This window comes from Podarcis melisellensis (genome assembly GCF_964234715.1).
Source record: "Podarcis melisellensis genome assembly, chromosome: 6".
NCBI classification, from domain to species: Eukaryota; Metazoa; Chordata; class Lepidosauria; order Squamata; family Lacertidae; genus Podarcis; species Podarcis melisellensis.
Window position 1 is genome coordinate 43,729,990 of NC_138538.1, and position 18,349 is coordinate 43,748,338.

Here is an 18,349-nt window from a genome sequence, read left to right on the forward strand (position 1 = left end):
CTCCCTCAAGGCAGCTTAGAAGAAAACGCATTAAAAATTACATTTGCAAATCACCTACAGCACAACCATTAACTGCATTTATTTACTGTAAAGGTTTAATGGGCTGCTATTTAACCGAGCCAATCACTGTTGTTGAAAAAGCTTGTGAACAAGCTCAAGGACACTCTCATACCATATGAGCTAATGCTTAAGCAAAGTCCATTTATATACCTTCCATAAACTTTTCTCCCTATCGCATGTGACTTAGGCAGAACTGTGCTCTGTAGGTTCAGAGCTGGCGCCTAAATACCTATGGTAAGATCAAACTGAAGGTGTGTCTTGCTTGGCATCCTGTTTCCCCACAGTGGTCAATCAGGTACCTATTAGTGGCTGGGGCCCATTGGGCCTGGAAGGGTGAAAGATCCAACAACAGGTAGAGGCAGAGGCAATGACAGGCAGAGCCAGCTAATTCTAGGTTTGTCCCCATCCTCCTTTCTGCTGAGTTCTACAAGGGCAACATTAGAGTCTAAGAAGGAGGGCTCTGACAGGCAGTGCCACCTCTGGACTAGTTGTAATTAAGGAGGTCAGCAAGTGAAGATTGGCTGTGAGTGGACTGAAGTGAGTGGGGAAGTGAACCATTCACCTTAATGAACTAGCCTCCACTGCAGACACCTACGGAAAGACCACAAGCAAAACACAAGGGCAATATTCTTTCACCACTGTTGCTCCCTAGCAACTGCTATTCAGAGACAGATCACATCATATATAGCCACCATGATCAGTAGTCATAGCATTATCTGAAGGCAGCCCTGTATTGTGAAGTTTTTAGTGTTTGATGTTTTACTATGTTTTTATATTTTTAAATTGGGGAAACCTAGCCAGATGGGTAATAATTCTCTATGAATGTTGCTGTCTGAGATAGGGCAGCAAATGGGTCTCTCTCCCTGCACCACCACCTGCAAAAATTGTCAAGATGCATTGCACCCAAGATCAACCAAGTTATTTTGGCACCTAAGGCAAAATAAATAAATAAAAATCCTACAAGCACCTGTCCTTTCCCCTCTCAGCAAACAAATCTTAAAAACAACAAATTTAACTATCTGCTACCTTTCTACAGCACCAAGCCAGCATGCCCTTTTGAAAGTGCAAAAAGGAGACAAAGTACTGGAACTTACCAAATCTAGTTTCTTCATCCACTCTTAAAATGCAAGCAACAAATAAAAGATATGAAATAAAGACTTTAGCATCAGCCAAATCATACAACTGTGGTTCGATGACTCAGCATTTCTGCTGCTAAATATGTTCATGCAAATTCAAACAATGGCCTACAGAAAACAGAGGCCGGAGTGGGGGCAATCAAGGAGTGGGGGCAATCAAGGACTTCTTCGTAGAGATAGAAGAGGCATTCCATTTGGTTAATGTGTGAAGGGGCAGCGTGGGCTTGTTGTTATTGGCCATGCCTTGTTGGCTGTGCATAATTTGGGGAACTAAGCAGCGGTGTAGCCAGCTGCTTGGACACCTGGGGCGGTGTGTGCCCTGCACCCAAGGGTGGGGCAAGCCACCAACAGGGCGGGGTGAGCCAGGGCAGGACACGCTGCGCAGATCCTCCAAGGAGTCTGCCCACTGCCTCCCCCTCAGCCATAGGGTGGCTGAAGGGGAGGCAGCAGGCACATGCACACCCCATGCTGCCATTTCAGGCAGTGCAGAGCTTGCATGTGCGATGGCGTGACAGCATTTCCCCCCCTGGTGCATTTGGGCTCGCCCTCACTTAAATATAGCGCACCCACCTCACAGAACACCAATTATCCGAATTCCTACAAACTACCCCAGATTATCATGTGGGGGACTTGTGTGAGGGGAAATTTAATAATTTGTCGTCTTAGGCAGGATTTGATCAAATAAACAAGAAATATTTTATTAAACATTGGAAGTTTATGACACAAAGTGGGTAAAACAAAGGATACTTCAGATTCTAATGTTATTTCACTTCTGCTCTTTCTCAGTTGTTGCACAACTGTTGCCGCTTAATACTTTGTTTCTTAAACAAGGTGGTACTTCCTGTCAGTTACACACCCCTTTGACAACCCTACTCCTGAGGTACTCCAAGTAACAGACCCAAGGGATCACCACACCCCTCTTAACTGGTTTGGAAGTCTTCTCAATGTAGAATAATCTTTCCCATCCTGACTGGAATGAGTCCTAAGTAGACTGTCTTCTCACAGCTTCTACTTCTCCTGGCTCAGCCTCAGCCTCAGCCTCCCAGTTAATTCCTGGCCTATTACTCTTACAGGACACCACAAACTATCCTTCACACTAAGCTCAGAGACTCCCTTCTCTAGCTTTTGATATATTCCTCAGAGTGGATGTTTCTACCCAGAACCAACTCTCACTCCCTACCTCCCAACCTAAAAACTGTCTCTCCTTCTCAACTCTCCCTCCTGGAACCCTGGCCAATCAGAAGCTGCCTTTCATTAACAGTTTGCTGGCAGGGAAAATGGAAAAGAAAACACTTGGTGAACCAACCTGCCCAGCAAAAACTAACTTTTCCATCACAGCATGCAGCCAACCCACTGCCTCACCCTTATTATTGTTATTGTTTATTAAATTTGCATACCACCCTTCATCGCAGGGCAGTTCACAACAGAAAAATACAAAATGAGAATACAAAATAAACAATAAAACAAAAACAGAAACCAAGCAACAAACCCCCTCCCACAAACACATTTAAAAAGCCATAGAATGTTGAAAAGTTTTCGCCTGGCACCTAAAGATATATAATGAAGATGCCAGGCGAGCCTCCCTGGGGAGAGCATTTCACAAATGGGGGGGGGACGGGACACAGAAAAGGCCCGTTCTCCTGTTGCCACCCTATAGACCTCTCACATGGAAGAGGCACATGAAGAAGGGCCTCAGTTGCTGATAACACCAGGGCCTAGAGAGTGCAGGGCAGAAGGTAAGCCAGCTTTATCTGGTTCTGTGGTGCTGCAGGCTGCCTGGCCAGCAAGGAGGCTCAACGCTCACCTCACCAGCCAGGAAGTGGATCCAAACCTGCCTGCAGATTGGTCAATAGCACACAGGCTTGGAGGCATGGCTCCCTTTGAGGGTGGGCCTGATGGAGCACATAGGCTTCCTTCAGGTCTGTTCCCAAGGTATTTAAGGCTTCCTGCACAGGCCCCCTGCACTCCACTCAGTTCTTCGTCTGTAGTTTTTTGGTCTGTGTCCAGAAACATGTGGATGAGCGCTGAGACTCCCCACTTCAAGAAGGGGTAGAGCCTGGGTGGAGCTGTGGTTTAAACCACTGAGCCTAGGGCTTGCCGATCGGAAGGTGGGCGGTTCGAATCCCTATGATGGGGTGAGCTCCCGTTGCTCAGTCTCAGTTCCTGCCAACCTAGCAGTTCGAAAACACGTAAAAGTGCAAGTAGATAAATAGGTACCGCTCCGGTGGGAAGGTAAACGGTGTTTCCATGCACTGCTCTGGTTTCACCAGAAGCGGCTTGGTCATGCTAGCCACATGACCTGGAAAAACTGTCTGCGGACAAACGTCGGCTCCCTCAGCCAGTAAAGCGAGATGAGCATCAGAACCCCAGAGTCATTCGTGATGGGACTTAACTGTCAGGGGTCCTTTAGGGCCTGGGAAGGGGAGCAAGCTCTTTGCTTGAAGCTACCCAGGGTCCTGAAACACTCATCTGACCCTACCTGCCACCTGCATGGCTAAGCTACCTGCTGATATCTGTAGACTCTGCTTGCTGTCAGGACACTGTATGTACATGGCTCCTCCATTGGTTGGGAGACTTTGCTGATCAGGGATCACAGTAACTTGGAGGACATATAGCTCTACACATTTAGGGCCTTCTTCTCAATAATGTCTAATGCTGTGGGCCCCTGAGATTCCTGCCCACCACAGGAACTTGAAAGCACAGTACAAGCCCATCAGGGAAGGTGTGGGGGAGGCTCAATGTGCGTGCCTACTTGTCTGAACATTTCCCCTTATCAGTCTGTGAATAAAATTTAAAAAGCTATAGCAAAGGTGGCTAATATTTTTTGGTCTGACAGCCACATTCACTCTTAACTAGACCCCACATGCTAGTGGTGCATGTGGCCATTTCACACTCTCTCATACATACATGCGCACAAACATGGAGATATGTACAAAGGCATGCAGCTACCCTGCCTCAGTTATTATCTGTGGAGATTAAATCGATGAAGGATTAATCCCGCTCAGATAATCAATCTCAGATAATCCATTTGATAACCAGTGAGAGGGGCAATTTGCATTCCAACCAGGGTTTGGGGTGCCATCTATCCAGGCACAATTTCACAGCCCCCCCCCCCACCATCATTGCTAAAATCAGTGGCCTCTTGCGGCCACCTAAGGCAGACACAAACTTTAGTAAATGAAAGCTGGAAATTCAGGGCAGAGGTCCAAAATATCTCTGAGTGAGTCACAGAGGCTAGCAAAGAGAGAAAGAGACAGGGATGGACACATATACCATGGCTACAGCACTAGGCTGGAGTTAGCAAAGGATCAGCTACTGACAACGTGCCTTCTTACGTTGACTTTGAATGATCAGGAAGGTTTCCCCCTCTTTGGCCTATTTTTGGCTGCTTTCACACCTAGCAATACACTTCCTTCTGCTCCCACACACTGACACTCCTGCTTTTATGTGAGTCAACAGTTCAGCCAGTGTCCAAGCCTGCATGGCTAGGCCAGGTGCCTCCAGAGGGATGTGCATGGGCCGATTCCAAGGCTGAGTGATGTGCTGGCTGCTAAACATGTACGCATACTTCCCCCTGCCTCTTCTGGCATTCCCAACCCCAGACACAGAGCTGTAATCTGGGTTGTGACAACGTCTCCTCTGTATGAGATCACTTGATGGGCTGGAGCGCACAGTGTTCTTTGCTTTAATTCATAGCAGCAGCTGTGCGAGTCCAGTGCCTCCTGGGTAGGAGACTTGTTGATTACTGGCCTGGCTCAGTAATTAGACATATCCAAATGTGCATTCCTCTTTCACTGTTTTTCCAGTCACATGCCCTGTCTAAGAACATAAAAGATCCCCTCCAAATCCTTGACTGGGCCCTCTGAGGTTCCTGCTCTTACAGGTAGGTACAGGAATATGCTCAGTGAAATTGTAACTCAGTCATGTTCTGTGGGTGCTGCAGATTGGGGCTGAATTCAGTCATGGCAACAAGTCATGGCATATGAACCAGGACTAGCTTAACATGAGAGACAGGGGTGGCACATACATACTTTACCACCACAATATGGAAGGCAGAAACAAGAGAGAATGAAATGTCAAAAATGCAAGGCATACGAGGAAAGATGGGACACCCCATGCTAAAAGTAGGCTGAAAAAGAAAGGTGCAAAAAAAAAAGGAGCTGCTTTAGAACGTGCCAGCCACTATATAGCTCAGGGATGCATCCCTCCAATATGTTGTTGGACTCATCAGCCCAAAACAGGATGGTCTACCAATGATGATGAGAGTTGTGGACTAGTAGGAGGGTCATAGCCTCCCCATCCCTGATATGGCAACTGCCAACCTAGCAGTTCGAAAGCATGCCAGTGCAAGTAGATAAATAGGTACTGCTGTGGTGGAAAGGTAAATGGCATTTCCATGAGCTCCAGCACTCGTTGCGGTGCACCAGAAATGACCCAGAAGCCTGCCTGTGGACAAATGTCAGCTCCCTCGGCCTGAAAGTGAGATGAGCGCCGCAACCCTTAGTTGCCTTTGACTGGACTTAACCGTCCAGGGGTCCTTTACCTTTTACAGTATACCTTTGCCTTGATATAACCTATCCCTGCCTACTCTCTGACCAGCAGTGATTCTTCAAGGGTTTCAGGCATAGCCCTTTCTCATTCCCTACTACCTAACATCTTTCAAAGCAGAGGCACCTAGGACAGAAACTAGAATCTTTTTAACAAACCTGGTGATGGAGACTGTGAGGGTGTGCATGCTCCTGTATTTATTTGTATCCACCACTCTCCATGAATGGTGGTAGCAGCTGTGAACAACTGATTAGAACTGATTAAAATACACCCCCATACCCTGAACACTTGGTTGTGAGCTCCAATCCACTTTAATCTGCCCCTGAAAAAGACAGCTTCATTGCTTCAAGGCAGGTGGTAGATACGCATTCTGGTGCCATTTCCCCATATCTGCAGCACACTGGACTCGTTTCTCTAAGCTGAATGTGGCACTATAATCGGCTTTTGTGTGGCATAGAACCGTGCTCTGCAACAGGCGCCAGCATGACTCAGGGGTGGAATGTTTAATGCAAAAGGAGAATGAAGCTCCTTTTCTTCTCCCTGGTTGGGGACGCTTGGAGGCGACTGCCAGAGTCTGGAATGATCCTTCTAGCTTCAGATCTGGAGCTTGCCTTGCATGTTAAAAGCTGACAGACACTGCATTCGTGGCAAAACCAGGGTTAGCAGACTGAAGTTCTGTAACACAGAGGAAAGACATGCTCCAAAATGGTCAGAGGAGGCAAACTCCTTCCCCAACATGCGGTGAGTCCTGGGGCAAGGATTGCAAAGGATTTCAGCATTATAGGGGGTAAGGATGATTCAACAAGCCTTGATTTTGTGTGAGGAACAGAGAAATGGATGTTCTGACCATCTGTCTGGTGAAAATGTCACATTTCTTTCATGTCAGATTATACAATACCAATTTGTCTATTTTCTGGACCTGGGGCACCTAGGCACACGTCACAGAATCATAAAGTTGGAAGGGACTGTAAAAGTCATCTAGTTAAAACTACCTGCCAATACAATGACTCCGCTGCAAACATTCGTGACATCCTCCTATCACTGCTTAAATGTCTCCAACAGAGGAAGAGTTTGCTACTGAGTCTCTGGGACTCAGCCATAAAGCTCGGTGGCTGACCTTGAGCCAGCCACTGTTTCTCAGCATAAGCATAAGCTCCTGCAGCCAATTGGAAGCTCCGTCGGATGTTCAGCTTCCGAAAGAACATTCGAAAACCAGAACACTCACTTCCGGTTTTCGATTGTTTGGGAGCTGAAATGTTCAACTCCCAAGGTGTTCGGGAGCTGAGGTACGACTGTATCCTTTTTCTGAAGTGCAGTGCCCAAACCTGGATACAGATGGTGTCTGCCTAGTGCAGAATAAAATGAAATGATTACAGTACTTCCCATGGCTTGGAAAACTTAGTTCAATGTAGCACAAAGTACCTCCCTGCATGAGCAGACAATTTTCTCTGGCACTCTTGGGAGTTTTCCCCCTCTCCTCCCCATCGACTGTACTCAGGGTTTCCCCAACCTTACAGAGCTGATTTGGGGACTGTGCTGGGCCTGCACAGGGGGACAGAGGAAGAGGAGTGCTATTGCACAAGCGGAAATCATTCCAGTCGTGCGTTATTTAGTTGAATATTGCCCTATAGTTACATTGAAACCCTTAAAATGGCATTACTTTTTTGAAGCCACATCACCCTGATGACTCACATTCAGTTTCTGACCAAGTACAATCCCAAGATCATTTCACATGTATTGCTGCCAAGCTACGTATCCCTCCTCCGCTGCAGATGTCAAATTTATTTTGAATTTTATTCCCATCTTGGAGGTGTAAAGCTATCCCTCCCAGTTTTGCACCATCTGCAAACTTGATGAGGAATTCCTCCATTCCTAAGTACCAGTAATTGACGAGAGAGAGAGAGAGCGAGAGAGAGAGAGAGAGAGAGTGTGTCCTGTGTTGCTCTGTCTCCCCCCCACTTAAACTTTGCTCCAATGTGATAAATGAGAAAGCTTTGGGTATCATTGGGCATCATTTCCCAACAGTTGTGACAATAGTATCAACTAGATCACATTTAACCAATTTGCTAACCAAAATATCATGGGGGAGTTTATCAAATGCTTTGCTGAACTCAAGATATACTATGACCACAACACATTCCAAAATCCACTAAACCAGTAAGCCAATAAAAAAGAGAGATAAGATTAGTCTGGCATGATTACTTATTGACAAATCCATGCTGGTTCCTACCAACCACAACATTAACAAAAAGACTGAGTACTTTACAAACTGTTCTGGTTATCTTCCCTGGTATGAAAGTCAGGCTGACTAGTCTTCAGTTTGCTGGATCTTTCTTCCCACCCACACCCACCATCCCAATTTTCTGAAGATTGGGGCAGCATTTGCCCATCTCCAGTCATCTAGCACCTCACCTGCTGTCTAGGCTTTCTCAATTGGGATAGTTATACAGGGTGAGTCTTTTAAAAGAGGCCCTGTGGAACATGTGTACTCTGTATCGCCAGGCCTCTTTTAAAGGACTCACCCTGTATAAGTAATACCAAGAACACACTTATTCTTTTAGCTGAAGACCACCAGCTATCAGGCAAATTTCAAGGATGAGTCACAGCTTGAGTCTGTGGGTGCTTCATCTGTCACAAGCTCCCCACTTCAAACAAATACAAACAGAAACCAGTTTGTCAGAGCACATTATTTGTGATTGGTTATGGTATGGACCCCTTTCATGGATCACTGCCTTGCCGCGGCGAAGGGGCTTGAATAACTCAGAGAAGCTATGAGCTATGCTGTGCAGGGCCTCCCAAGATGGACAGGTCATAGTGGAGAGTTTTGACCAAACGTGATCCACCTGGAGCAGGAACCGGCAAGCCACTCCAGTATCCCTGCTAAGAAAACTCCATAGACAAAGACAACAGGCATATAAAAGTTATGACGCTGGAAGATGAACCCCTCAGGTCAGAAGGCGTCCAACATGCTACTGAGGAAGAGCGGAGGACAAGTACAAGTAGATCCAGAGCTGATGAAGCGGCTGGGCCAAAGCCGAAAGGACGCTCAGTTGCGGATATGCCTGGAAGCGAAAGGAAAGTCCAATGCTGTAAAGAAAAATATTGCATAGGAACCTGGAATGTAAGAACCATGAACCTGGGTAAGTTGGAGGTGGTCAAAAATGAGATGGCAAGAATAAATATTGACATCCTGGGCATCAGTGAACTAAAATGGACGGGAATGGGCGAATTCAGTTCGGATGACCATCACATCTACTACTGTGGGCAAGAAACCCATAAAATAAATGGAGTGGCCCTCATAGTCAACAAAAGAGTGGTGAAAGCTGTACTGGGATGTATTCTCAAAAATGATAGAATGATCTCAATACGAATCCAAGGCAGACCTTTTAACATCACTGTAATCCAAGTTTATGCACCAACCACTGGTGCTGAAGAAACTGAAATTGACCAATTATATGAAGACTTACAACACCTTATAGAAATGACACCAAAGAAGGATGTTCTTTTCATTATAGGGGATTGGAATGCTAAAGTAGGGAGTCAAGAGATAAAAGGAACAACTGGCAAGTTTGGCCTTGGAGTTCAAAACGAAGCAGGGCAAAGGTTAATAGAGTTCTGCCAAGAGAACAAGCTGGTCATCACAAACACTCTTTTCCAACAACTTAAGAGACGACTCTACACATGGACATCACCAGATGGGCAGCATCGAAATCAGATTGATTATATTCTCTGCAGCCAAAGAATATCTGCAGCATATCTCATACAGCAATGGTGGACACATTCTTTGAGAGTTGATCCTTATGTAGCAAAATGGCACCATTCATTGAATGGGGAAACCCCAAGATTTGCAGAAGCACACAAGATATTGGGAGGGGGAGACTGACTTGGAATGATGACTGACTTGGTGGAAGATGAGGAGGGAATGGAGTGTCCTGAATGTTTTGTTGCTGGTCCCACTTGTTACTATTATGACATTTTACACAGGAGTAGCCAATGGGATGCCTCCCCGATGTCACTGGACTCCAAATCCCATCAGCCTCAGCTAGAATTGCCAATGGCCAGGGATTGCTTTATTTAGAGAGATTTATCAACCACTTAATCAAAGAGCTCTCCACGGAAACAGTTAAAACCCACAAAACCAGTTAAAAAACAAAAGTGAAGATTATTATTAAAATATAGATAAAAACAGTAAAATATGGGTAACTAAAATATACTGTATGTGTCCAAAACTATACAGCAAAGGTTCCTGCTTAAGTTCTCATAGTAAGTGATAAGAAAGGCACATACGCTGCCACACAAAAAAAGATCAAGTCCTCATTAATTAATAATTCTGTGGCACTTGTAAATTGGGCATTCTGCAGATTGAAGGGTTGGAGTAGGCCCATCACTTACTCAAGTGAACCATTGAGTAAATCAGTCGAAAGCTGTTAAGTGCTTTATATACTAATAGCAAAACTTTAATAAATAATAATAATATTTTTATTATTTATATCCCACTCTCCCCAGCCAAAGCTGGGTTCAGAGTGGCTAACAACAGTAAAAATAGCACAGTTTACATAAAATCACAGTCAATTAATTAAAATACATTCTAAAATCAATTCAGAATCAAATTAATGGCAACCATTGGGCTAGAGTTCTATGAGGATTACAGAAGGAGGGGGTCAGACTGTGCCTTGGCCAAAGGAACAGCTCTGTCTTGCAGGCCCTACAGAAAGATGTCAACTTTGAACTTGGCCTGGTAACTAATCAGCAACCAGCACTGATCTCTGAGCAGGAGTGCAATATGATGACGGACTCTCACTCCTGTCAGCAATTGTGCTGCAACTTTCTCTATAAACTACTCTTAGATCAACAGCGAGGGAAGCCCCATATAAAGTGCAATGCAGTAATTCAATCTACAGGTGCCACATAATACCTGTTCCACATTGGTAAGAACTTCATCGTTTAGTGTGGCAGCACCTGCACTTTAGGACTCGTTGCCTATTGAGTTCACCAATCTCGCCCCAAATGGGCGCCAATGGCGGCACCGCTTCTCCACTACCAGCACTGGCAGAGGCGGCAAGGCAGGCTGGTGGCCCATGGGGATGCCACCTCAGGGGCAGCAACCTCACCCTGCCTTATGAGCTGATCTGGCTCTGGGTGGAGTCCAACAATATTGAGAGGGCATCACTTTTACTGCCCCTGTTCTGTGCTTACTAGTTTCTTGTGTTCCTTACTTTCCCACTGCCATGCATCAAACTGTAACCTAAGGGAGCTAGGCCTAAACTTGGGTTAATAGTAGCATTGGAATTTAAAACATTCTGATCAGTTTAAAAAAAGGTGCCTCTGATAAACCAGGAAACACATTTTAAAATTAGGTGTTTTTTTTGTAAAAGTACTTATAAAAACTGCACATGGCAACCACCATTCTAGAAAAGGCATTCCCTCTAGTGAGTGAGAGGAGGAAAAGGCAAAATCTGTCCAAGATATTTCCTGCAATACACACGCACCACTTACAGAACAAACAATTTATTTAGATTCATTGTGTTCTTCTTATATGCAAATTTAAAATAAACTACGATCTATACAATTAAGTGACTATGATTTCACTAATCAGGTATTGCCCTAGTTAACAGTAAATTAAAGCCTACTTGGCTTTCCCACTATAATTTTGCTGCAAGATAAAAGGTTTTTTTAAAAAAAAAAAAACCACTGATGAGTTAGATCAGAAGATTCATAAGCTGCAAAAACTACTGGATTTTAAAAGGAGGAAAGTTCAAATCACGTGAAAACTGCCTTGTTGCAACATGCAAAGCTTAAGGAGACACAGCGGCAACAGTAAGGTGGCTCCCTGCCTGCAAAAAAATCCCCCTTACTAAACAGCCCAGGAAGCCACAAACGCAGTTGCAACCTCTGTTCGCATAGACTTTGCCAGTGGTGTAGCGTGGGGGGTGCAGGGGGGGCATGCCGCACCGGGCGCAGCATCTGGGGGTTAAGGTTAGGGGGCGCAAATCCACGGGTTAGGGGGCGCAAATTACTTGCCTTGCCCCGGGTGCTGACAACCCACGCTACGCTACTGAACTTTGCTATAATGTTGGCTCTAAAAATTTATTAGTGAACCTGCTATGAGAAAAGGGCTCTAGAGGTAAGCAGACTGGGACATGCAGTTTTAAATAGGTGATAATTTTGATAAGTGAAAGAATTGGCAGCTCAAGCCTTACTCAAAACCCCATACTTCGCTCTTGAAGTCCTGGTCACTTAAAAGCAGATGTTGGAAAAAAGGCATTCTGCACAAGCAGAGAGACACTCATATTCTTAACACTGACTGCATTCCCATGTAATATTTTCTGACTTATTGTGGCTTACTGTAAGTGAGCAACATGCTGGTACGTGCTGCCCAATTGCTTCCACTCTGCTTACCCCCTGGCATGAGCAGAACAAACAAACCAGGAAGCTTTGGCTTTCCATTAAAATCAAACCAGGGGTCATATTTTGCTGTTCCCTCAGAAGCCAATGCCAGCAAGTCAACAACAGGCCATGTTTTAAGGTTAGCTAATGATCATGGCTTGTTCAAGAGAAACAATCCACAATACCTGGTTCAGACATAATAGGATACAAAGGTTTTCTACATAGCTGTCAAGTGTCCCTTATTTGAAAGGACAGTCCCTTATTCCAGCACCATGTCCCGCTGCTGTCCCTTATTGATGGATGTCCCTTAAATGTCCCTTAAATGATGTCCCTTAAATTTCAAAGGAAGCAGCTCCTCTCTCTCCCTCCCTCCCTGGCGGCCAGGGAGGAGGGAGGCTCCAACTGTGTTGCTTGGCTGTGTTGCTCACCCAATAAGAAGTCTAAGAACGACTGGGGGGTGGAGCTTGCATGCCTTGTGTGGCTAGTTAATGCAAGCTGAGGAGGTTTTTGAATGCTGGACGCCATTTTGTTGCATGTGCTGCTGCAAACTTTGCAGTGCAAAGCCAGGCCGGGGAGCCATCTTAAGCTGAGGCTGCATAGGCCTTGTGGTGCATGTGATTCAGATTCTATTCAGTTGAACCTCTGGTTACAAAGTTGGTGGAGCTACCAGCATGAGTTTGACCAGACTGCAGGAGGACAGGAAGACTTGAGTGCCTGGAACAGGTGAAGCTGCAGGTCCCTTATTTTGGCTGCTGGTCCCTTATTTTCAAATCTGTAAGTTGACAGCTATGGTTTTCTAGTTTGCTTATTTTGCTCTTCCAGACTAAGAGCAAAGCAAAAACAACCAGGCAGGGTGCACTAGCACACTGCTCAATCACAGTAAACTAAGGTAAATTAGAAAATCTGGCTTATTGCTATGTTCAAACATGGCCACTGTAGGTCCCTCACCTGATGATTGGCTTTGAAAACAGGTTAAATCCATTGACAAGTCAAGAGGTACACTTTCGGTTTTATCACGGAAGAGACCATAAGCAGAACATATTATTTCCATGCAGAAGGTACTCTGTTTGAATGCCTGGTACTTCCAGTTTTCTTATCACATAGTAAGTGATGAGAAAGGCCTCTTCCTGAACCCTTAGAGGGACATTGCCAGTCAAAAGTAGAAAACACTGGCCTAGCTGGACAAACAATCTGACACATCATGAAGCATCTTTTAGAGCAGATTTGGGGACCCACAGGTTGAGAACCGCTGTTTGAGAGAATGATGGAAGTAGTCATCTCCTGTTTGTTCTTAGAATATAGTCCAATGTGGCTAATTTGTTGCCCTCAAAGAGTTATTAGACTACAACTCCCATCATCTGTGAGGCTCATGGGAGCTGTAGTCCAACACCATCTCAAGTGACACAGGTTAGCCATCCCCCTGGTCTAAGGCAGACCTCAGAGATATAATAATAATAATAATAATAATAATAATAATAATAATAATAATAATAATAATAATAATAATAATAATTTATTATTTATACCCCGCCCATCTGGCTGGGCCTCCCCAGCCACTCTGGGCGGCTTCCATAAAAACAAAAAATACAGTAAAATATCACACGTTAAAAACTTCCCTGAACAGGGCTGCCTTAAGATGTCTTCTGAATGTCAGGTAGTTGTTTATCGCTTTGACATCTGCTGGAAGGGCGTTCCACAAGGCGGGCGCCACTACCGAGAAGGCCCTCTGCCTGGTTCCCTGTAGCTTTGCTTCTCGCAATGAGGGAACCGCCAGAAGGCCCTCGGCACTGGACCTCAGCGTCCGGGCAGAATGATGGGGGTGGAGACGCTCCTTCAGGTATACTGGACCGAGGCTGTTTAGGGCTTTAAAGGTCAGCACCAACACTTTGAATTGTGCTCGGAAACATACTGGGAGCCAATGTAGGTCTTTCAAGACCGGTGTTATATGGTCTCGGCGGCCGCTCCCTGTCACCAGTCTAGCTGCCGCATTCTGGATTAGTTGTAGTTTCCGAGTCACCTTCAAAGGTAGCCCCACGTAGAGTGCATTGCAGTAGTCCAAGCGGGAGATAACCAGAGCATGCACCACTCTGGCGAGACAGTCTACAGGCAGATAGGGTCTCAGCCTGCGTACCAGATGGAGTTGGTAAACAGCTGCCCTGGACACAGATACACCACCACTGAACATTCCAGCAGCTAAGCTATAACTATAGCCATGAAATTATCAATCATGGATTTGTTCAGTTGTGTGCAAACTTGAGTTTGGTTTTGTAATAGATTTTTTTTAAAAGAATCATTTTTTTAATGGCACTATCTTAAGCATGTTTACTCAAAAGTAATCTCTATCGAGTTCAACAGGTCTTATTCCATAGTAAGCATGCTTAGGACAGCAGTCTCAGAGTAGTAGCCATAATCTCAACTCATGGCCATAAGTACTTTGTAAGCTCAGCAGCATTTATCACCAAGTTGTGAGCATTGCTTTAACCATGGAAGTACAGCATACTCAAATGCAGCGCTGCAGCAAACAATCTTACAGGAATCAGGGGTTCATTATAGCCACCAAGTTCAAATTTACTCCACGTGGATTTCTAAGGTCTCCAGTCAACTCAAAAAATATTTTACCTATGAGCACCAGCTCTGAAATCACCAGGTTTCACAGATGCACAATCCTAACCACGTAGATTTCTAAAGAAGCAAGAGCTGTATGCAACTAAACAGGAAGAAAAATCTTATTGCTGACACTGGAACCATCATTTCTGCATACCCACAGGAAACATATCTGTGAGGCACAGCACAACCATAAATGGGGGGCGGGGAAGCACCACAAAAAGGAGCCTATTTACGTTATCAGATACTTCGAATTGCCACTTTCCTCTTCAGCAGGGCTCCTGCACTTTTAACAGCTGCATAGCAGGTGAACAAATGAGTGGCACTCACTGTATCCCCATGCTGAGAAAACTATCACCTATTGCAGCAGTTGCCTTCTAGACGTTACTGGACCACAGCTTCCATAATCTGACCACTGGCCAATATATATCAGTTTACCACAATTCTGTAGGCACAGTAAAAGCCGCATAAAAATTTGAAATCACAGATCTTCAACTGTTTCAGAGATATAAGGGTTCAGGCAGTCCCTGAACCTAATTTGTTTAAGGCTTTGTGAATGAATATCAGTATCTTGAATCTGGCTTGGTAGTAAATATCCCTACCAGATATATTGAATGCTGATGTGTTTTTAATTTATTGAGTTTTATTTTTTATTGTTTTTATTGCTTTTAATAATAATATTGTGGTTTTATTGTTTTTATAAACTGCTTTGAAGTTTTCTACCATCAAGCAGTATATAGATTTTATGAAATAAATAAAATAAATGGCCAGCCCGTGCAGACATTTTAACAACGGTGTCACATTTTGTCAGCCAGGTGCCCCCAGCAGTAGTCTGGCTGCTACATTCTGTATCAGTTGGGAGTTTTCAAACCAGGCAAAAGGGGAGCCCCACACAGAATGCACACTCATTTTTTTCTTCCACTGTTGAAGAAACTACTCTAAAGGTAAAGGAATTAGTAAGATGAGAGGCAACTGAGTCCTGCTGGTTAAGTATACGGTGTTATTCGGTTACTCACAGTACCTATTTTACATTATCATCTGTATTAAAATGCTCCAAAAGGTCCTTAATTTCAGTGACTTTACTCACACAAAATGAGCACCACATTCACATAAAAGTACCGTAGTTAAAGCACCAACACTGGCACATGTGTAAAACAATGCTATAAATAGTTAACAACACTGTCTAATTATGTACAAAAAAATGGTTCTTAAACTTTCTGGGGTCGTTGGATCCCTTTGAAAATCTGGTGAAAGCTCTGGAACCCCTCCCCATATTTTTTTCCACAAAGACTTTTTTCAATGTAGCAGGAAGGAAATTAAAAACTGAATATTTTTATGTACCCAGTTCACAGACCCCCTGAAGCTCATCCATGGACTTCCTAGGGATCCATGGACCATTGTTTAAAACCCCCTGATGTACAGCACATATGTTCTAAGTGTTTTTAAGTAAAGGCAATGTAGCCAACAACTAGGGATGGTGTTGCAGTGGATTTCCTGTGTTGGGGGGTTGACCTAGTTACTAGATATACTTTGAGGGTTTTTCCTGCTCTACAATATCCTTCGAACAGGGACTTCAGACCACATGTGTGTTTCAGACCACATGTAATAATCCCTCAGGCACACCTGTATTTCTTGGCCACGAAACTGGCTCTACATACTCATTGGTTTTCATCAATAGTGATTTTCCAGAAAAAGTCCAAACATTTCCTGGAAATATTTTCAACACCACCCTCAATTAACTGAGATCTGATTTAACATTTGACTTAGATTTAATAAATGAAATTTTAAAATGCACGTCATGTTACTGTTATGTGCTGCATATAGCCAAATGTAACTCAACTATAAGGGTGGGGGAGATCTAAACACACTTACTGGGGAACAATATCCATTGAATAGGGTAGCACTTAATTCTAGGTAAAAAAAGAACAGAATGGTGCTGTTAGTGTGGTTTAAAAGGATCCACTCTATTTCTGTGATTGTGATCTGTTTTAACTGTTTTAAATTCTGAATTTTAGACTGTGGTAATCCACTTTGGGACCTGCTGGAGAAGGGAAAGTAATAATAATGATAATAATAGAGGAGGCAAAAGAGGGAGAGGATACATTATTATTGTAATTATTATTTATTTATTAAATTTATAAACAGAGGTAGCAGAAGACATAAACATTAATTTTAGTATGCCTGAAAAACCATGTGCATAAAAGTATCTGCATTCTATGGATAGTCACTTGAAAGGAGTTAATTACAACTTCAATTCTTGATTTGACTGGGATTATATCCATTCCAGCTATCCAATTTGACTGGTATTGTATCCATTATGGTAGTAATTACATTTACAAAACACTGCATTTCTAAAAATTAAACGTTTTCAATGGAAAAAGTATAGCTGAATAAAATTTTCCAGCCCACTGATCATTACAAACAATTAAATATTCTGCTGTATTACAGATGTATACCAAAAGGCACAGATTCCACTGCTTAAGCACACCCCCCAAGGGACTGCTTTACCTGTGCTCATAAACCAGGCATGGCCAAACTTGGCCCTCCAGATGTTTTGGGACCACAACTCCCATCATCCCTAGCTAACAGGACCAGTGGTCAGGGATGGTTGGAATTGTAGCCCCAAAACATCTGGAGGGCCAAGTTTGGCCCTGCCTGTCATAAACTGTAGCAATGTAATTATGATGTGTAAAAAGTAACCACAAAAAATGCTTTTGCTTATAAATATACTGTGCTTTTGCAGCGTTTAAACCAAGGAGTGGAAGTTGCTAACACAAGCACACAACCCCTTTTTGCTCTCAGCAAGATTCCATGAAGAAATGGCAGTGATGTAATTCTTGCAATGGCTCAATGCTGCTGTTTGTTTTGCTCTTCACCCTTCCCGCCTTGCAAGGCCAGCGTGTGCAAATAAACACAGAGAGGCCCTCATCAGTGCTCCTTTTCATACTAGACGCTTTTGCTTTTTTAAAAAGCAAACAAGCAAATACTTTCTCAAAAGTCATGTACAGCTGCGCAGTTAAATCTAAGGCTTAGTCTGAGGCTGCTAGAAACACGTTTTAAAAAAAAAGAAAGAATTTTCCCCCAGGCTGGTTCCAAGTGTCCTGTCCTGGGTAAAGCGTGGCCAATCATGATGAACTTTGGGGTAAGGTGCAAAAATCCGAGAAGGGACTTAAGTGTAAGGCTATAACAAACCTTCATTGGAAAGTTATTATTACACAGCCTATTTGCAGGAGCAAAAACACATCGAAGACACTGGCATTGCTGGGTAAACTCTAAGATGCAATAAAAAAAACAGAGCAGCAGCAACAGCAACGTGGGAGTTCTCTGCAAACAGTTGGGGATGCCGGGCAGCTGTCCAGCATTTACATTCATTTGGCACGGCTCAGGGGCTAAGGATGGTGGTCCAGAGGGGGCAAAACAGTTTCCCCACTAGTTCAGCCGCCACTTTATGTAAGAGCAGTTCAGGAAGCCAGCCTCAGCCTTTATCACTTACGCTCATCGGCTTGTGTTGATTTCACAAGGTGTCGCCACTATTTGCATCAAGCGTTCCTCAGATCTTTTCTGCCCTACTTTGGCTGGGCTTGCATGCATTTGCATCTCATCTGCCATCTCCC

The 18,349-nt window shown here is 44.1% G+C and overlaps 1 protein-coding gene across 3 annotated transcripts in view; it reads right to left on the reverse strand.

Moving 5' to 3' along the window:
* Positions 1-18,349, reverse strand: part of DEF6 (DEF6 guanine nucleotide exchange factor) — a 44,833-nt gene that overhangs the window by 25,578 nt on the left and 906 nt on the right. Inside the window, exons 1-2 of one of the 3 annotated variants that reach the window (XM_081915581.1) lie at positions 2,744-2,804; positions 1,155-1,177 (exon numbers count right to left, since the gene is read on the reverse strand). The exons of 1 other annotated variant lie outside the window; for it this stretch is intronic. In XM_081915581.1, coding sequence (XP_081771707.1) covers positions 1,155-1,177; positions 2,744-2,792 — 72 coding nt within the window. In that variant the 5' untranslated portion in view covers positions 2,793-2,804. Of the gene's footprint in view, positions 1-1,154; positions 1,178-2,743; positions 2,805-18,228; positions 18,343-18,349 lie in introns of those variants that run through there. One more of the 3 variants, XM_081915582.1, reaches the window with a different exon arrangement.